This window comes from Mesoplodon bidens (genome assembly GCF_964165515.1).
Source record: "Mesoplodon bidens genome assembly, chromosome: 1".
NCBI classification, from domain to species: Eukaryota; Metazoa; Chordata; class Mammalia; order Artiodactyla; family Ziphiidae; genus Mesoplodon; species Mesoplodon bidens.
The window spans coordinates 9,546,209-9,567,911 of NC_138176.1; the positions used below are offsets into that span (position 1 = coordinate 9,546,209).

The 21,703-nt window shown below is 43.1% G+C and overlaps 1 protein-coding gene across 1 annotated transcript; it reads left to right on the forward strand.

Annotated features, from left to right (window-relative positions):
- Positions 1–3,550: 3,550 nt before the first annotated feature.
- On the forward strand, positions 3,551–5,663 carry LOC308620512 (uncharacterized protein C10orf120 homolog; the record flags this gene model as incomplete). The annotated part of the gene is given in 4 exon segments (XM_081240144.1): positions 3,551–3,750; positions 3,957–4,032; positions 4,581–5,046; positions 5,049–5,663. Coding segments are annotated over 4 exon segments (1,026 nt in total). The 3' UTR covers positions 5,333–5,663.
- Positions 5,664–21,703: the final 16,040 nt, after the last annotated feature.

The window sequence follows — 21,703 nt, forward strand, 5'->3', positions numbered from 1 at the left end:
TCCACCAGAGGGAGCCAGAGCCTAGGAGGTGACTGAAGGGACAGATGTGGCAAGGGAGGAGGAGAAGCCCGGACGTTTTGTGTATGACTTGCACACACAAACACACACACACGCAACCACACACATGTACACATACTCCTTGATAGCCATTATAATAACAAATTGGAAAATATACTTAAAGAAAAAGAGGGAGAAAATGAACATTAAAGTTAATAAGATGAGGGTAGGAAGTTAAGAAAGTTCAAAAGAAAAATGTTTTTAGGAAATAATATAAGAGAAATCATAAATATATATGCAATATAATATAGGAGAGTATCATTCCTACCTAGGATAGGAAATGATTTCTTAAACAAGACATGAAAAGCACTAACCATCAAGGAGAAGACTCATAAACTGGAGTGCAGCTGGCATAAAAGAAATCTTTAAGAAAGGAGAGAGGCCAGTCAAGAATAGGAGCAGATATTTGCAACATAGGTTACTGGCAAAGGGCTTATATCAAGAATATGTAAAGAAGTTGTACATATCAATAAGAAAAAAAATATTAGAAAAAATTGACGAAAGACTTGTTGAATAGACATTTCACTAAGGGTAATCTCAATGGGCAATAGAAAAAGTGTTCAACCTCATCTGTAATCAGAAAGTGTAAATTAAAGCCACAGTGAGATATCACAAGATACCCATTAGTGTTGGCAAGAGGGAATTCTCATACTTTACTGGTGGAATGGTGAATTGTAGAGACAATTTGGAATAGAGCTGACAATTCTCTAGGAAATCAAAGCACACATATCCTAGGGCTCAGCAATTCCACTCTTAGGTATGCACCTGACAGAATAGGTACAAGGAAACATGACAAGAATGTGCCCCAAATTTAAAAAAAAACAACCCAAATGTAAACAACAGAAGACTGATTAATAAATGAGTCTTCTCTTTGAAGAGAAGGTGGCTTCTCTTTGTTTCAGAGCACAGGCTCTAGTTGCTTGGGCTTCAGTAGTTATGGCACGTGGGCTCAGTAGTTTTGGCTCGCGGGCTCTAGAGTGCAGGCTCAGTAGTTGTGGTGCATGGGCCTAGTTGCTCCACAGCATGTGGGATTTTCCCAGACCAGGGCTTGAACCCGTGTCCCCTTCATTGGCAGGGGGATTCTTAACCTCTGTGCCACCAGGGAAATCCTATTCTGTGAAGGTGTTTTTGGACGAGATTAACATTTAAATCAGCAAACTCTGAGTGAAGCAGATTGCCCATTGCTCCATAATGGGGGTGGGTCTCATCCAATCAGCTGAAGGCCTGAAGAGAACAAAGACTTATGTCCCCTGAACAAGAGGAAATTCCGCCAGTGGACTTGAATTTCGACATGGGCTCTCCCTGGGTCTCCAGCCTGCTGGACCACCCCTGCAGATTTTGGATATTCCAGCCCACACTCATGTAAGTTAATTCCTTAAAATAAATTTCTCTCTGTCTCCAGATCCCACCCCAAACCTATCATTGCCATGGTGACATCACTTCTGTGCAGAGTGGCAGGGTGCCCTTTCTCCCTCTCCTTTTCCCTGATGCCTGGAGGAGCTGAGTCCTGACAGTGCTACCCTTTTCTACCTGGACCTGCTGGGACAAGGCCATAGCTTCTCCATCTCAATACCTGGAGGTTACCAGGCTGCTGGTACATGGCCAGCCCTAGAATATCCCCCATCAGCCCACAGTCCACTGCTGATGTCTCTGTGTATTTCCTTCTAGTCTTTTTTCCTCCTGCATATTTGTATATTGACAGCATCCAGATCATACTCTATATAAGTTTTGTATTCTATCTTTTTAAAATATCACATTACATCATAAGCATATTATTGGAAATTTGACAAAGACTTGATTTTTTGATAGGCCCATAATATTCTATCATGTATCATCCATTGGTTGTTCCACAAATATTTGTTGAGTGCTCGCAATGTGCCAGGTGTTGTGTGGCTTGTGCAAGCAGTTGACTGTAGGACAAATGTGTGAGTCAATGAATACAGGGCAGGAGGCTCAGAGGCACTTGTTGCTATTTCCAGGTTCACAGCTGTTCCAGGTAACTGAACTTGCCCAGGTAAGAGGAGCACCAATGTATTTTAGGTGGCTGACATCGGTATGAGCACTGGACCGAGCTCTAAATATCCCCATTTGGGGATGTTTCCTGGTAGAAGCAAAGGAAAGCTTTAGGACCAGTACTTGTCAGAGACAACTTCTTCCATAAGCTGCTTCTTTACTTTTTAAACTTATGTTTTCAATAGGTAATATGCTTACATTGTTCTAAAATTCAAGACGAAATAATAATGTACACAATGAAAAGGCTTATTCCCACCTCTTCCTCATCTGCCAGGTACCCACCTCTGGTAACCATTTTTATCATTTTTTTGGTATGTATTATTCTAGAGTTTCTTTATGCAAATACAAGTTTCCTTCCCAACACAAAAAAGTAGTCTACAGTTTATATACTTTTGCACCTTGCTTTTTGCACGAACAAAATTTCTCAGTGATATTTCCAAATAAAGATCTTTTTATTACTTCTATAGTCCTATTACTCCTATATAGTATCCCCTTGTATGGTCAACCATAACTCTCTAGCCAGTCACCTGTTAATGGACATTTGAGTTTCCCATTAGATTTGTCATCTCAAACAAGGCTGCACTGACAAACTTGTGTGTATTTTATTTTATACATGTAATTGCTGGGTCAAAGGATAAACACACTTGGAACTTTTGGTATATATTGCCTAATTACTTTCTACAGGATTGTGCCAATATACATTCCCACCAGCAACACTCTTGACCCTACTTTTGGGCAGGAACCCAAGATGATTGCTTATTAGGTCAACAGGCTGAACATCTGCTCTATACTAGATCCCATGATAAACAACCCCAGTGCAAAGAACGAGATGCTATTGGCACCTGCTTTTGAGCAGAGGGAGAGACAGACCTATTGGACAACCAAGTCAATATGTGACAAAGCACTATAGCATGATACAGGAAGTGCTGTGAGAATGTGGACAAAGGGATAATTTATTCTGCAAGGAACGCTTCAGAGGAAGCAATGGTTAAGCTGGGCCCTAAAAGACAAGCAAGTTGTCTAGGGGGAGAGAGGTATTTGAGACAGGGGGGAGCATGTCTAGAAGCTGATTCCAAGAACCATAGATAGGGTTCATGGATGGAGCATGAGGAACTAAGATTGGAGCTAAGATTGGAGAGGCAAGCCAACACCAGGGAGAGACTTTAGCTGATGAGCCTTCATCCTGAAAGAACTGAGCAGTCTTTATGGGCATATAAGTGGCAGTGACGTGGTCAGATCATCTCCCAGCCACACTCTCTGCCCACTCTATTCCTCTAGACTCCAACACGCCAGGAGCATGGTAGTGTGTGTCCATTTCACCCCAGGGGGTCATTGTTGCCTAAACTCAGACCTCACAATAGCTCCACAGAGGCCAGTTATGATGCAAGAAGTTTATGACTGTCCCTTGGGTTCCCACTAAAACTGTCTTACAAAGAAACTCCAGGCACTGACACCTCCCATCTTAGCCTATTGCTAGAGTATGATCAGAGAATGGGAGAATGGCTGTCAGAAGACTGGAAAACAGAGGGCTAGAGATTCAAGGGCCCAAGAAAGGATGACTACAGAGGGGAAGTCAAATAAGAATGGAACACCAGTCCAAGTATTCAATATAAGCGATTCCTTTCAGGATAAAGACTCCCTGTGCTGCCAGGGGGATCTATGTTCTGCTTCACCATTGGAGTGAGTATGACCTGTGCTTCTGGTCTATTCCTTCCCACCCATGTCAGAACGAGGCCAAGTGGAGGAGCCCACTCTAAGGCTGTAGAAACCCTGCTCGCAGTGACACTACCCTGACTAATGTAGAATCACCCTTTGTGAGATTTCCCATTCCAAAGGGAAAACTAGGAGGACCTTTCCAAGTTCTAATACACCTCTCTGCCTTCCAGGATATGGACCAAGTTCTACAAATCAGACCCACGCATTGCCCTCGGACAATACTCCCCCTTGGAAAAAGAGATCCTAGTAAGTGCTGTGAAATTTATACACAGGGAAGCCCCATGGAAGCCAGGCAGTTAGGCTAGGGGAGCCAGAGGTTCAAAAACCACCAGCAATAGAGATGTAAGTCTCCCAAACAGCAGACTGGAGTTGGCCACTGTTTGGCCGTTGTGAGCTAGTGGCTTCCACACTTGCATAACAAAAGCAAAATACTCTCTTATTTCGAAGTCCCAAGTAGGAATATAACTACAAGTGATAACAAATCACGGAAGCTGCCTTTTCTCAAGCCCTTATCTTGCACTAGTTGCTTTCATATATGTTATCTTATGGAGACCTCACAGGGGCCTGTAAGATCAATAAAATTCTTTCAAATTCATAGTAGGTAAGAAGGAGAGTCAGGAGTTGAACCCAGGCTCGTCTGACCCCAAAGATCTGCCCTCTTTCTCACTACACAGGGGCTAGGGGCTCGGGCACCCTCAGCGATGGAGGGTGAAGGTGTCACTAGGTAATTGTTCCTGTGGGTGCCCCCTGCTCCTGTCCCGTTGAGATTTTAACCATCCCTTTGCCGTTGTCAGCGTCTAGGTGGTGTTCACACCATAGCAGCCAGGAGGTTTCTGACTTATAAACAAGAGGAAGAACGGAAAATGCTCAAGGAACTACAGGTGCTGTCTTCAGACCATAAACGGGCGGTAGAATATAGAAAGCAACTCAGCCCTCCTTGTGCCCCCTGTGGACCCCTAGAAAAAATATGGACGGCGAAGGTGACGGTGCCCCCCGAGGAATTCAAAATGCCACAACGGGAGAGGCTGAACATCAGCGAGCACATAGAACGAATACAGCTCGCTCGAGCCCTGAGGAATAAGCAGCTTTTACCCTACATTGAAAGATTTAGGAGCTCTTCGCTTCTGTCTGGAGGAGGCCTGGGCCTCCCGGCAAGAGGCAAAACTGGGGAAGGCAAGGATGACCGAGACGCCGATCACTGCGACGACGCCCATCAAGAGAAGAGAGATGAGGCAGAGAGCAAAACCACGGAAAGACAGGAAATAAAAACGTAATTTTCAAGTCAGAAGAACCAAAAAAATGTGTAACGTACCATCCAAATGACCTAAAACCATTCCTCCCCCGCAAAAAAGCAGAACGATCCATCGCTGGCTTAACAAACAGAAATCTTTTGCACCTGGCCGAATTCCCTGGAGACCTAATGCTGATGAATCAGGATTTTATATCACGGGGAATCCACCCCAGTGATGTGTCAAAGGCCAGCTGGCTGGAAGAAGGCAGTGCCTGGAAAGAGTACATGCACAAAGCTGCTACCCACCATTATTAAAGGTTTATTTATTCCCCATGGAAACCGAGTGTCCTGGTCCTTATTACTCCTGCAGCTCTGCCCCAGGTGGCTTCCCTCTTTCTCTTTTTTTCTTTCTTTTCTTTTTTTAGCTTTAAAACATTTATTTTAAAATTATTTTATTTATTTATTTTTAATTTATTTATTTTATTTACTTATTTTTGGCTATGTTGGGTCTTCGTTGCTGTGCACGGGCTTTCTCTAGTTGTGGCGAGCGGGGGCTACTCTTCGTTGAGGTGCACAGGCTTCTCATTGCAGTGGCTTCTCTTGTTGCTGAGCACGGGCTCTAGGCGCACGGGCTTCAGTAGTTGTGGCACGTGGGTTCAGTTACTGTGCCTTGTGGGCTCTAGAGCGCAGGCTCAGTAGTTGTGGTGCACGGGCTTTGTTGCTCCGCGGCATGTGGGATCTTCCCAGACCAGGGCTCCAACCCGTGTCCCCTGCATTGGCAGGCGGATTCTTAACCACTGCGCCACCAGGGAAGCCCCCAAATTTTTATTTTATGTTGGAGGAGAGTTGATTAACAAGGTTGTGTTAGTTTCAGGTGTCCAGCAGAGTGATTCTGTTATACGTATACATGTATCTATTCTTTTTCAAATTCTTTTCCCACTTAGGTTATTACAGAGTATTGAGCAGAGTTCCCTATGCTATACAGTAGGTCCTTGTTGGTTATCTATTTTAAATATAGGAGTGTGTACATGTCTCGAACTCCTTAACTATCCATCCCCCCACCCTTCCCCCCTGGTAACCATAAGTTCGTTTTCTCAGTCTGTGAGTCTATTTCTGTGGCTTCCCTCCTTTTCTCCTTACAGGACCCGATCTCCAGGGTGTCCTTAAGGTAAGAGCTAGCTGCTGAGGCTTCCTGGTGTCAGGCAACTGTTGGCTCTCAGCTGCTCCCCCTCCCCCAGCAGCCCAGGCCTTCCCAGGATGCAGGCTCCTCCTTTTCACCTACTCCCATGGGGCCTGTATCAGTTACCTGCTTCCGTGAAGCAAGTCGCCCCCAAATTTAGCAGCTTACACCAACTTTCATTAATTTAAGTTATAATTCTAATTGTGGGTCAGCAACTTGGGCTGGTCTCAGCTGAGTTTCTCCTGTGTCTGCAGTCAACGGCGGGTCATTTGGGTGGCCCTCTTTCTTGGGGGAGAGCTATCAGCTGGGTCAGTGGGAGTGAGGGGTTACATCTTTCCTCTTCCAGCAGCTGTAGCAGGCCAGCCCCAGGCTTGTTCACGGGGCCACTGCAGGAGCTGAGAGGGCAAGCAAAAGTCTGCAAGGACTCTTGAAGCCAAGACCAGAACCGGCACACCACCACTTTGCCACATTCTGTTGGCCAAAGCAAGATACACGGCCAGGTCCAGATGCAAGGGTGCGTAGATGGACTTCACCTCTTGTTGGGAGGAGGTGCAAAGTCATACTGCAAAAGGGCATGAGCTCAGGGAGGCTGGTGCAGACAGGACCGTGGCTACAGTCAGTCTGCCCCAGAGCCCCTGGGACTGGAGCTGGGACCAGCCTGTAGCCCAGATGAGGGGAAAGAACCCTGCTCAGGAAAGAGGCTGCCCAGGCCTAAAGGCTAGAGGTCTGTCCCGTGCTCCCCACTTCTTGCCTAGACATGCAGCTTCTACCTTGGAAGGCAGAGCCTGCCTGTTCCCGGCCTGATCTCTGCCGCCTTCCTCTTCTGTGCAGCCAGGTGACTTACACCCTCCCCATCAAGTCAAGTGCAGGCACAGGACACGCAAGGCTGTAGCGGGCACAATTCCTTTGGATGTGTCAGGAGGACGGTCCAAGGTCCCTGCGGTCAGTTATTGCTACTCCCATGAAGGCCCTGCCTCGGCCCAAAGGTGGCAGATCTGGGAGATATTTCAACGTTTGAGAAGATGACACATTCGTTTCTTGTCTGCATCTGAAACCCAGAAGGATCCCCAGTTAACCACACTCTGTCCTCAGCAACTCTGCACAGAGTTGGAAAGACACTGAGCTTGTCCACAGGTACAGCTTCCGGGGACAAGGCCAGCATTCTTTCTAGATCGTTCCTCTCCGTGGATTTTTCGCAATTGGCTCTTTCAGAAGCACAGCTCTCCTCCAAGCAGAGGGGGAGTCATGGGCGGGAGGCCGACCCTCTCCCATTTTCCAGGAGAACTCCACTGGCCATAGCCACAGGTTAAGAGAAAGTATTGTATCGGTAGCTGCTATTGCCAAGACAGCGATTTAGGGAGAGGTAACATAATTCCAAAGTCATCAGTGGAAGAATCAGTATAAACCAAAGGAATGCTCTAACTTTTCAACTGGGGCAAAGTTGGAACTTGGGGAGAAGGAAAATATTATTTCCAATATTGATATAACTTCTCCAATGGCTATAAAATTGTGAATATCAAAGTAACACATGAAAACTCAAACCAGTTTGAAAACATTTTAAAGCTATTTAGCTGGATCCTAAACATTGCTCAAGATCAGCTCTGCAATGTGGTAGAAAGTTCTTTGCATGAGAAGCGAGACCAGTGCTCTTCTCAGAGATCTACCACCAACCAGCTGGGAAGTGTGGGTAAACCACAAGGTTCTCTGTGACTCAACTTCCTCAGCAGTTAAATGAGCTCAACAACTAGAGCATCACCAAGGTCCAGTTCTGGGATTCATTGAACTAGCTGTTTGCAGTGGAGTTTGCATTGCTCACCATCTGCTTAGTGTCACAACCTAAGAACTGTGTTAACAGCACCAGGTGGTGCTGGTCTGGAGACATTTTCACCGAGTCCAGTAGTCACCTCTGAGAATAAATCAGGGAAGGTGTTAACAGAATGCAAGGGGTTGCTCTACTAGCTGTTGGCAGTAACAACCTTGTTGATAGTGTCATTTTAATTACAATAAACATTAATTACTTGGAGCCATCCAGAAATAACCCACAGTTAACCATACAGGTTTGTGTATCTGTGTGCCATCTTCTAGGAAGTATATATGAAAATAAACTTAGATTTATTTATTATTAAAGGTTTCTGAAAAATCTCTGAATGAAGTATGTATTCCTTCTAACTGCTTACCTGGAGTTATATAAACACACCCAGATGATAATATTTGATAAAAAGATAAGTGACCTAAAGAGCCCTGCAAGAGCCTTAGGCTATGGTGGAATTTAATTAAAAATTTATTTTTTATTTTTTTAACTAAAAAAAATTTTATTGAAGTATAGTTGATTTACAGTGTTTCAGGTATACAGCAAAGTGATTCAGTTATATATTTACATATATGTATATATATATGTGTATATATATTTATACTCTTTTTCAGATTCTTTTCCATTATAGGTTATTAAAAGATATTGAATATAGTTTCCTGTGCTATACAGTAGGTCCTTGTTTATCTATTATATACATATCAGTATGTATCTGTTAAACCCAAGTTCCCAATTTATCCCTCCCCGCCCGCTTCCCCTTTGGTGACCATAAGTTTGTTTTCTATGTCTGGGAGTCTGTTTCTGTTTTGTAAATAAGTACATTTGTATCATTTTTTATTTAGATTCCACATATAAGTGATATCATATGATATTTGTCTTTGTCTGACTCACTTCACTTAGTATGATAATTTCTAGGTCCATTCATGTTGCTGCAATGGTAATATTTCATTCTTCTTTTTAGCTCAGTAGTATTCCATTATATATTTGTACCACATCTTCTTTATCCATTTCTCCATTGATGGACACCTAGGTTGCTTCCATATCTTGTTTATTATAAATAGCGCTGCTATGAACATTGGGGTGCATGTATCTTTTTCAGTTAGAGTTTTCATCTTTTCCAGATATACGCCCAGGAGCGGGATTGCTGGATCACATGGTAACTCTATTTTTACTTTTTAAAGAACTGTGGTGGAACTTAGAAAGCCTTTGGGCATCAGCCCAAAAAGACTTCTGGTAAGGAGTAATTTAATCTGAAATTTGTAACAATTCTTTATTCCTTGAGAACTCTGATACAAAGTAGCCTTGTGGGACAAGTGATAGATTAAATTTTTCCCAAAAGTCCAGTATTGGTTATTCAATATACAGAGGCAAAAAGAGATAGATGACAGATAGATAGATGATAGATTGATAGATAGATGATAGATAGATAGATAGATAGATAGATAGATAGATAGATGACAGATAGATATTTCAGACGAAAAAAGAATCTGATAGTTGATTTTCACATAAGCTTAATGTTGTCATTACTGGAAAAAGTCAGAACTTCTTTGGACTTCCTTACACTTACAGTTTAGTAACAGTTTTATTTTGAATTACTTATGGAAACAGACCTCATTGTCTTTTCCATTCTTAGAACCAGTACAGATTTTAATCTGTTCTTGCCCGAGACCCACAGGAGCCCTAGGGTGTCAAGAGAGGGCTCATTTATGAGGATGGTATCTGAAGAAGGTGATCAAATGAACTGGAAGATTCTGGGATGAAACATCTGGCTAGCACTTTGGACATGGCCAGACCTTCAGCTCCATTTCCTGAAGAGGCACTGGGTGTTTCCTGCTATAGTTCACCCCTAGACTGAGTCTGTTGCCCCCCTTTGGGATCCTATAGCAATCTGACTTTGCTCCCTCCACCTTCCCTGTTTCATCTTTCCTCATGTATAACCCGCTGGGTGATAAGCCATTTGTGTGACCCCAGTGCCTACGTTCAACTTAATCATTCTGGCAGCCCTAGCGTCTAGCACACCTTCTGTACTCCATAAATCATTACATCATTGTAATGAGGCGACATTTACATTCCTTAAGAGCTGGTACCAGGATGTATCTTAGGGTAAATTGTCTTTCTTGGGGAAAAATACCTTACAATCCATTTTGAGCTGGAATGGGATACTTGAGGAGCCCCCCAAACAAAACAAAACAAAACAATGGTTAAGCCTTCTTCATGGGGAAGTGAGAGGAATTTTCAATTTTCTCTTGAAAAAGGGAGAAAGAAGGGAGAGAGAAGAGGGAGGAACTAGTGAGATGGAGTAAGGCAGAGTGCATGGGTAGAAGGACCACATACAACCCCCAGGTGGCGACGAAAAGGAAGACTTGGGCTCCACCCTCAACAAGCTTATGAACTGGTTAAAGAATGAGATGAATATTCAAAAATGTTAATACCATGGAGCCCCACCTATCCAGGTTTATTTTCCTCTCTGCACCATGAATCTCCAGTTTCAGCAAACAGGCCTTCAGATTCTGCCCTGAAGGAGATGCTGAGAGTTCAAGGACCACATGGGCTATGGCGGTGGGCACACCTGGGTGCAAGTCCTTGTTCCATTATGAGGTGAGCTGCGGGATCTCGGTCAAGTTCCAGACATCTCTCAGCTTCAGGCTCCTTACCTGTAAATGGGAGCAATAATGTGTCTCCCTCACAGGGACATTGGAGGATTAAATGAGGAAATGTGTGGGAAACACTAAGAACAGTTAATTCAGCATGAGGCTTGGTAACTACTTCATATCAGCTGAGAGTTTATAATATCTAAATCTCTATTATTATTATTGGGTTCAATCTGGTTGAAGCCCCCCATGTAAAAATTCAATAAAATGTATATGCTTTTCTCCTGTTAATCTGTCAGTTTAATTTTTAGACCCAACCAGGGATCCTAAGAAAGTCAAAGAAAATTTTTCTTCCCCTACAATATGCATGTCTGCTACTTCAGTTCAGTGTTTCATCAAAGTCTCCAAAAGCCAGCAAAGCTATCAGAAAAGACAATCTGATAAATATCAAGAATAATCAGAGGGAAATATGCAAAATATAATGCTTGGAAACATCCATCCTAAAGGTTTACCTAAAATGATTCTTATGTGAAACGATTCTTAAACTTTTTGACTGGAAAAATCAAATCATGGAAACTGTGACACCTTTAGAGCAATGGCTCCCATACTGCTACCCTGAGCTACATTGTCATATTCACATTGAATAAAAGAGCCTCAATATCAGTTTGAGTAATTATTGCTCATCTTTGGTACAAACTCAGAATTCTTCATATGAAAAAACCTAGGAAGTTCAAAAAGCTTGATTTTTAGTGCAAATACCCAAATTCCTAGAGAGATTAAATCATGCTCTGATTGCATCTCTCTTTTTCTTTTGTATTCTGTGGTAATTGCCTCCTGAGAGATTAAGCACAAAAGATTTAAAATCCACAAAAGTATCCTAATGCACCAGTGAATGTTCGAGACATTCCACTTAGGTTCATTACTTACCATTTGGTAAGCACTCTTACTGGTGAATAGTATAGCTTTTAGCTTCTAAGCCATACATTACCCTGACAATTCAACTCGTCACCCATATCAGGTGTTATTTTAGCAATTTTTGAAATAGAGGGTATAAGATATTCTTTCCTGTTTAGGGGAGGAAATTTTCCATTTAAACCTGAAACACTATTGCTTTTAAAGAGACATATGGCATTCTTAGTTTCAAAATCATGGTGGTATTCAAGGGCTTGAAATATGAGGGGGGGAAATGTTACTTAATTTTATTTTCATCCTAATGAGTACCAGGTTTATAAGCATCAAATGGTAAATATTATAACAATAGAAACTATTCCTCTAATAGCTGAAGGAAGAAAGGACTCATACACCTGTTTTTCACTTGCCCCTACATCCCAGCTGTCTGTGCACATAGTATGGGAGAGGAAAAATGTCCCCCTTTACGCCTTCTAGATTCTGTGCCTGCTCTAAGAATTAAACTGACATAAGACAGATTAACCACTGGGGGGAAAAACAAGTTTAATTATGGATGTATTTATGGAGCCCCATAAAGATATGGGACTCAAAATACGGCCAGATGATTGGGACTTACAAACCATTCTGAGCTAAGGGAAAGGATAGGAATTGTAGGTGAAGAGAAGGCAATTTCAAGGACAGGTGGGAAGAGAAAATGTATGGGAAACAAAAGTTCTTGCCCTTCCAGGCAGGTAAACCTCAGGTGAAAAAAAAGTGATCTCAAAAGTGATCTCTGGGAGCAGCTCTCCTCCCTTGTAAATACTCTTTCTAATGGAAATTTCCTTTATGAATGTAGATTTCCCTTACAGAAGGGTACCTTCTCCTGCATCTACAGTTTCGCAGAAATAACCGGCTCAAAATAATCCTTATGCCAAAGGGGCATATTTGGGGTGGCCTATTCTTCTACCCTTCATAGATTTTCTGATTTTTTAATTATCCTTGTATACTTGGAATAAATTCTATATTTTCATGATTATTTTTTACATTGCTAAATTCGATTTCTTAACATTCTATCCTATTTTATCTTATCTTTGCATCTAAGTTAATAAATGAGTTTCCTTCCTCAATTGTCCTTGCTCATTATGTTATCAGATTATAGTTATATCAGATTTTTCTAAAGTTGTTAAATGAGCTGGTAGACCTTTCACCTTCTCTAAGATATTTTAAATAAGATAAGGATTTTTGAAGAGTTTATTTTTATTTTTTTTGGTAAAACTATCTGAACTTAGGGTCGTTTGGAGTAGAAAACTTCTGATTATTTACTCCATGTTAAATGATTATTTGTCAATATTTTTATTTCTTCTTGGATAAACTTGTATTTTCTGATTTATATTTTCTTCAAAACTCTCTATTTTTTCTAATGTTTTACATTATTTAGTATACAGTTGTTTATATATTCACTCTATTTTTAAAATAGCATCTGTAATTTTTGTTCATAGTATAAGTTCCCCATACTCCACTCCACTTTTTGTTCCTGGTCAGTCTTCCTAGAGGATTTTCTTTCTTTCTTTTTTTTTTTTTTTTTTGCATCACGCGGGCCTCTCACTGCTGTGGCCTCTCCCCATACTCCACTCCACTTTTTGTTCCTGGTCAGTCTTCCTAGAGGATTTTCTTTCTTTCTTTCTTTTTTTTTTTTTTTTTGCATTACGCAGGCCTCTCACTGCTGTGGCCTCTCCCGTTGCGGAGCACAGGCTCTGGACGTGCAGGCCCAGCGGCCATGGCTCACCGGCCCAGCCACTCTGCGGCATGTGGGATCTTCCCGGACCGGGGCACGAACCCGCGTCCCCTGCATCTGTAGGCAAACTCTCAACCACTGCGCCACCAGAGAAGCCCAGAGGTTTTTCTTTTTTACTAGCTTAAAAAATAAAACAGATTTTGGTTTTGTTGGTGCTCTCAATTCTATTTCCTTAGATTTACTTAACTAAAATTTTAACAGAACTCACTTTTTAATTTTGTGTTTTAAATAAATGTATTTTAAGGTTCTATGTTTGCCTTTAAATGCCAAATAGCTGCATCTAACAAAATTTGATGTCAGCTACACTCATCATCATTATATTCTAAACATTTAATAATTTCTATTACCATTTTACTTCCCTCTCAAGAATTATTTTATTTTGGAGTTCATTTTCAAGTTTACAAATAATTTAATAATTTTATTTTACTATTTACTATTTAATTGCCTTGAAGTTATAAACATGGTCTATATGACATCTTTAATTACTGGATTTAAAAATTAATCTATGACATGATTAATTTTTGTGAATGTTCAACACGTCCTTGAAAAGACAGTTCATGATTTCTAGGGTATGAATCCTATATTCATCTTTTAGATCAAAATTTTAAATATTCACACTTTGTGGTAAAATCACCCACCACATTCATTTCTCCTTCTACCATGATCAGTTTTTGCTTTGCAGTTATGTCAAATGTGCAATTTGTGATTGTTGTATCTTCTTAGTGGACTTTTTCCCACTATTTTTAGTACTATTTTAATTTTTATCCTTATTATTGATTCGTGCATTAAATATCTCATTTGATATGAATATTTCAAATCATCATATTTTGGGAGGGATGGGATATTATATTTCACAACTTTCATGGATTGTTGTGCTGTTCTGACGGCAATCACATGGCTTCCACTGTTGATGTGCCCTATGGTTTATCCTCACAGTGTGATGAGTGGGCACAGCACAGCTCAGGAATTAGACGGCCCTGATCATAGTCCTGTGGGCATGAGAGCTGGATGGCTTTACACAAGTTATTTACTCTCCCTAAGCCTCAGTCCATTCATCTGTAAAATGGGAATTTAATAGTAATGGCTTCCTTGGGTTCTGGAGGATAATCCACACATACACGGCTCAGTGCCCAGCCCAGGGAGCCTCTCCAGTACATTACCTGCCACTGTCAACATCCTATGACAACCACTTCCTTTCCCAACTAGATACTTCTTTCCTCAGTAAATAGAGATCAACAAATGCTCTGGAAACTATTTGACCATAAATGTCAACCTGAACACTGGGAGTCCATCTCCAGCTGCCCTTCCTGGGCCCTGAGGTGGCATTGGATTGGGGGGCACAAAAGGAACCTCCCCACCCTGGGGTGTCCACCACGTCTGCTCTGGAAAATATAAATGAAGGTTTGCCTGAAAGCAGGTGTTAAGTGCAGAACCAGAAATCATCCCTGTCACTTCAGGTGGCGTCTCTAGACTGGACCCACATCTACCGTGAACGCCTCTGATCTAGAATCTGAGGTCCCGGCTTTGAAGCAGAGGGAACATGCAGCCCCTTGTAGGAGTTCAAGACGTGTCACCCTGAAACATGCCATCTTGGCATGTTGATGATTTGAACTGAAAGTACTTGAGAAACAGCAGATGCAGGAAGGGCTCTGGTGGACGATTCGACCTACAAGCTGCCCACAAAATGTCCCAGCACAATGGCGCCCCGCCCCCGCCCCCGCCCGGGCCAGGCAGACAGGAAGGTCCTCCTCACAGCAGCCTGGGACGGATGCTGACAGGGCTCTGTGATCACACACCGACCGCACTGACCTGTCCTTCCACGTGCCACCATCTACATCTCCGAGTCCCGACGCGCATTGCCTGAAGGACATGAGAGCTGTGAGGAGGAGAGGGGAGGGGAGAGCCTAGTGATGGGGGCCACCCTGCCCTGAAGTGTGAGGGGCAAAGGTGAGCAGGGGAGGAACCGCAGGGCGAGGGCAGGGAAGCCGAGTGAGGAGAGCTGAAAAGAGGGGCTGGAGCAGAACGGGGCACAGAAGGGGGAAGCACAGGCGACAGAGGTCCAGAATGAGGGAGAAGAAGACGGGGGTCTCCCTGAAGAAATGACGGCTTCTTTTTCCCTCCCCGCATCGGGAATCAGCGTTACTCTCCCTCCTGCGGTCAAGGGCGGTCCCAGCAGCAGGGCTAGGCCCTCCCTGTCAGGACATCCTCAGCCCCTGGGGGAGCTGCTGTTCCTGCTGTTCGTTCCCGAACTCGTGTTGCGGCCACATCTCAATCCCCGGGGGCAGGTGCAGAGCACGCCCACCTGTCCTGGGGCTTCCGCAGGGGCCCCCGTTTCCCCGTCGGTCACCCCCTCCAGCTCAGGTCCAGCCAGGGTCGCCCCCTCCAGCACCCACACGGTCACAGCTCCAAGAACGCCTCCAAAACGAAAGCACGTCTGCTTCCCCTCATGCAGGTCTGGGCTGAGGCCCGGCTGCCCCGCAGTGCATCCCAGGGACATTGGCTTAAGGCAGGGGGGAGGGGGGAGGCAGGGAGACCCAAGAAAACATCTCGGAACAAAGACAGGGGAGCCCAGAGAATGTTTAAAAATCAAGGTGGTCTCAGCCCAGGGTCATGGCCATCCTGTTGGACCCCTCGTCCTCCAGCCCAGGGGGAGGGAGACATCTCGTTGGAGGAGAGTATCTTGCAAACTGTCTTCTCTGGCAACAAGCAAACTGCATAGAATCTCTAGGTTGAACAGGAAGCAGAGAGAGAGGCCCAGGAGTAAGGGGCTCGGGGCCAGGCTTTAACTGTGCTGAGCAGCAAGGCCCGAGGGATGGCTCTGGACAGCTTCATCTTAGCGGGCCTGGCGGCAGCCTCAGGAATGAGCCTGGCCCTGGAGGCCTGGGGCTATAGAGACACAGCCGCTGACACCTGATCTCCTCCCTCCCTCTGGAGGCCAGGCCAGCAGGGCTGCAGGAGCCTCGGGGTTCTCTAGAGGGAGGGAGGCTGCCTGCTACCTACCCCTTGTCTTTCTCAGACACTTCTGTGTCCTTTCTCACCCAGACTGGGAAATAATGGCCAGTTCCTTCTCTTCCTCTCCTCTTTCTGTGGTCCTGGATGGAGGGCGACAAGCTGACCACCTGCCACATGGAGCTCTTGTTCGGGGAGCACCTCCTGCCTGGGGTTAAGTGACAGCACTTTCACCTCTAGTAACTTGCAGAAGCCGCACAACACTTTGGACGGATGGGAACTGAGACCCAGAGAGGTCGAGGGACTTGCCCAACATCACAGGGTGACAGCGGCAGAAGCAGGATGAGGTCTGACCGCCTGGCTGCCTGGTCTCTCTAAGAGCCCTCCTGTGTCACTCAGGGCAAAGGCACATAGACAGCCCCCAGTCTGCTCCAGGTGTGGGTCAGGATTGGCGGGGCAGCTGGAGTGCATACCAGCCCATGTGTGGTGTCTCCACAAGGACGACATGGGTACACACGTCGGAGTTCCTTCTACGTTTATAACACCAGTAGCACACGGCTCGGTCCAAGGAGTGTCACAGTTATAAGAACACAGGAAAACTTCCTGTGGAAGACAGTCTAGCAGGTTCTCACCAGATTCCACAGGAGTTTCCATATGGCCCAGCTTTCCACTAGGTAGTTACCCGAGAAATGAAAATGTATGTCCACACAGAAAATTATGCATGAATATTCGTAGCAGGATTATCGTAAGAGACAAAGTGTGGAAACAACCCAAATGTCCAACCACTGATGAATGGGTAAATGAAACGTGGTCTGTCCATACAATAGAAGTCATTCAGCCATAAAGAGAAATGGCAGCCTAACTGCCTTCGAAGGAGTATTAGCAACTACAAACCAAACAGGAAGATGAGAGTCCAGTTTCCTGAAAAATAAACATCTCTGGATTTTACCAAATCTTTCAAAATTTCTTGTTGATCAAAAATCCTATAATTAATATCTAATTTTTTAAATTGTTGTTTCTCCATTGCCAGGGGAGTTGGTCTCTTTTTTTGTTTCTAATGCAACTGCAGCTCTTTGGTGAAATACCTGTTCATACATATCTATTACTATTGCATCACTCATCTTTTTCTTATGGATTGTAGAAACTTCCTGTCCTTTCCAATCCTTATCTCTTTGCACAGAGGCCCTAATGGGTTCACAGCGTGGAGAAACGTTCCACCCCAAGCAGAACCCAGGGAAGCTGCCTTGAGCCATCTGGTCACTCAAACTCTCCTGGCTGATGAATGGGGGAAGAAGCATACTGGACGGTTTCTCCCCCTCAGGATACAATGAGAATTCTGCTTCAGTCGTTAAGCTCCCTGGTTATTCCTAATATAAAATATAATATTTCCTAACAGTTCTCCTTCTGTCTAGAATCTCCCTTTCCTAATCTTTCCCTGTTACCCCTCACAGCCACCTTTACTCAGAATACTACCCGGCCCTGGTCTGTGGAGAGGACAGATGAGCTCCCCAATGGATATAAATGCAAGAATTGAGCCAACACGGGAACCCTGGGGAAAAGGTAGTTCCTCATCTTACGTCCCAGCCCAAGCATCTGCCTTCAACTCCAAAGTGTCAGGCCGGCTGTCCTCCCAGCAGTGTCCGAGCACGGCTGTGGCTGCCTGGGGAGAAAAAGTAAGCACGGTCCCTTTTCCAGGGAACCTTTTCCAGGGAAATTCAAAGTTCCTAAAATCACAATGTCCTCTGGAGGAAATTTATGGGTTAACAGCAGTTTTTGAGGGTTTTTGCCCCTCGGATTCTGTCCCCAAAGGTCACACCTGGTTTCTGAACAAGAGTGGTCTCCCCGCTTCTAAGCCCCTTCCCTGTGGACTGCTCCACAGCACATCTTTCCTCTCCTTCTCCGTGAGATATGCTAGCTGTCTCCGCCTGGCTCACAGACCCGCTACGTGCCCTCCACCCCATCAGAACTTTCCATCTACTCTCTTTCTAGATGGGCGTCATCTCCTGCTGAGCACCCAGGCTTTATTCTCACGGAAGAGTTCAAGGGTCTCTTGGGCATTTTGTAAGCTGCCTCCCCAGCATGGATTCCCTCCTCGTTGACAGAGAACCACAGGTTTATTCAGTTTCTCTTCCCCCCTGAATGCCCCATGGGCTTTGGGAGAGGTTGACCCCAGACCCAGCTCTGAGAACTGGCCTCAGTGGTGGAAGAGGTGGTGTGAGTGTCACCAGGAGGCTCTCCGTCCTGGCTGGTGATGGTGCAGGAATGAGCGTGTCCCCCAAATGGGCCACTGAAGTGAAAGGAAAGGTCTGGCTGCAGGGAAGGTGGGAGAGGTCTGCTCTCCATTTCCTCCCAACTGAGAGTGAAGCCAAGTCACAAGGCAAGAGGAGGGCAGGGCTGCCAGTCCAGAGCCACTGGGCAACCTCACCTCCAAAGCCTCCACTCTTCCAGCCCCAGGAGTCATCCCCGTCCTTGTTGTTGAAGGCGTTTGAGATGGGGCTTCAATCACACGCAGCAGGAAACATCCTCACCCATTTAAGGTCTCATGAATCCGAGGACAGAAAGTGCTTCTAAGGTTCCTTAGAGACTCAGAAGAACAAGAGCTGTCTTCTGTTTGAGCCCCCCAAGCTGAGCAGACCTGCTCCATCTCACTTTTCTTTAGAGGAAAGGCTATATTGGCTATACTGGAGGAAAGCCTCCAATTCAATGTTGACTAAACTTGATGACAGTCATTCTGTAGTGTTCTTAACTTTACTAGACTTGCTCCTGATGTCTCAGTTACAAATTATGTGTTTTGCTGGATGTTCTTTCTTGTTGTGAGTTATGAACTTAAACTTGTTTCCTTCAATGACTAGTTTCTAAGCGTTTTGTTACAACATTAATAGCTGTTCAATTTTGTTGAATTTGTTTCTGTATCCACTGAGGTGTTAATATGGATTTTAGTGTTAATTCTATCAAGGTGAGAAATTTCATTAATAGATTTTTTGATTTCAAATTATATTTGCATTCTTAGGATAAAACCTTACTTTTTTCCCCCTTGTTTACTAATTTTATTCAAATTCAGTCCTTGCACACACACAAAATAAAACTTTAAAAACCAACAAAGAAGGAAATTATCTCATCTACTGATAAATTTTAATAAATTTAAATAAGAAGTGGTTAGTAGCAGTATCCAATTATATCTATGTAAAACCTTACTTTTTAAGAATATTTTATAAACTACTAAATTCAGTTCCCTAAAGTTCTATCCTATTCCATTTTCTTTTATCTTATATTTGCATCTATGTTCATAACTTTGCCTAGTTTCCTCTCCTGTACTGTCCTTGCCTATTACTCACACCAGATCATAGTTTTATGAGATTATTCTAAATTTAAAACGATTTGGGTAGCCTTTTTACTTCCTCTAAGATATTTTGAATAAGATAAAGATGATTGAAAACAGTGATATTTCTTTGTAAAATTGCCTGAAACTATGGCCTTTGAGCAGAAAACATTTTTTTTCTCTCTGGATAATTTCAGGGCATCCGTCATCATATTTTATTAAATAATCTCTGAATTCCTATTTTTTCTTCCACTTTTATTGAGATATAATTAACATACAGCACTGTATAAGTTTAAGGTGTATAGCATAATGATTTACCTTACATACATCATGAAATGTTTATCATAATAAGTTTAGTGAACATCCATAATCTCATATAGATATAAACTAAAGATATAGAAAAAAATTTTTTCCATGTGATGAAATCTCTAAGGATTTTCTTTCTTAGCAACTTTAATGTATAACACACAGTGTTGATTGTATTTCTCATGTTGTACATTACATGCCTAGTACTAATTTTTCTTATGACTGGAAGTTTGTCCTTTTTGATTGACTTCATTCAATTCTCCCTCCCTCACCCACCTCTTCTGGTAACCATTAATCTGATATCTTATTCTGTGAGTTTGTTTGTTCGTTTGTTTTTGAAGTACAACAACCTTAAACACTATGTTAGCTCCTGGTATGTAACATAGTGAAGAGATATTCCTGTACATTTCAAAGTTTTGTTACCATGTCACCATAGAAAGATATTACTTAGTTATTGATGGTATTCCTCACACTGTACATTTCATACTTGTGACTCAGTTATTTTGTAACTGAAAGTATCTACCTCTTAATCTCTGTCACCTATTTCTTTCCTCCTCCTACCCATTTCCTTTCTGGCAATCAGCTGTTTTTTCTCTATGTCTGTAATTCTGTTTGTTTCATCATGTTTGTTCACTTGTTTTTTTTTAGATTCCACCTATAAGCAAAATCATACAGTATTTGTCTTTCTCTGTCTGACTTATTTCACTTATCATAAAACCCTTTGGGTCTATCATGTTGTTGCAAATGACAAAAGTTCATTCTCTTCTATGACTTAGTAACATCGCACTGTATGTATGTACCACCTCTTCTTTGTCCATTCATCTATTGATGGGCCCTTAAGTTGCTTCCATATCTTGGCTATTGTAAATAATGCTTCTATGATCATTGCAGTGCATATATCTTTTCATTTTCTTCAGATAAATACCCAGGAGTGGAACTGCTGGTTAATATTGTAGTTGTATTTTTAATTTTTTTTACAAATCTACATTGTGTTTTCCATAGTGGCTGCACCAACTTATACTCCCACCAACAGTGCACGAGGATTCCCTTTTCTGCACATCCATGCCAACACTTGTTACTTTTTTCCTTTTGGAAATAGTAGTTCTGACAGATGTGGGTGATATCTCAGTGTGGTTTTGATTTGCATTTCCCTGGTGATTAGTGATGTTAAGCATCTTTTCATGTTCCTCTTGGCCATCTGTATGTCTTCTCTGGAAAACATCTATTCAGACCCTCTTTTTTAATCAGATTGTTTATTTTTCACGTTGAGTTGTATGAGTTCTTTGTAAATTTTGGATATTAATCCCTTTTAGGACACGAAATAGAACAGGACCCTATAGGGCTTTCCTGGGAACAGACGCCCCCCTGTTTCCCTCTTCTTGTTTGGAGAGAAGATTTAGCATCCTAGGCCTTCCCTGAGTTCCAAAGAGCAAATTTAATCATAGAAGTGAGAACATGCAGAAACAAAGGAAAGCAATCAAGCAAGACAACATAATAAGAGTTTAACCATAAAACAAAGTCAAGGACCTTTAGTTCCTCCTTAAGGGCTATAGAGAATATCCTGAGCCATATCCTTGAGTTGTTTTGCAGATACTAAAACCCCGACCAGGTGAAGAAAATTAACTGTATGCTGACCACCAGTATGTAGACCCCAGACCTTTTGGAACCAGAAGGTTGATGATTGAGATTCCTGAAACATCACACTGTTACCTCACCATCAACCAACCAGAGAACTGTGCATGAGCTGAAACACATCCTGTGACCCTCTCCCTCACACTGTCTTTAAAAACCCTCCCCTGAAAATCATCCAAGATTTCAGGCCATATGAACATAAGTCGCCCATTGTCT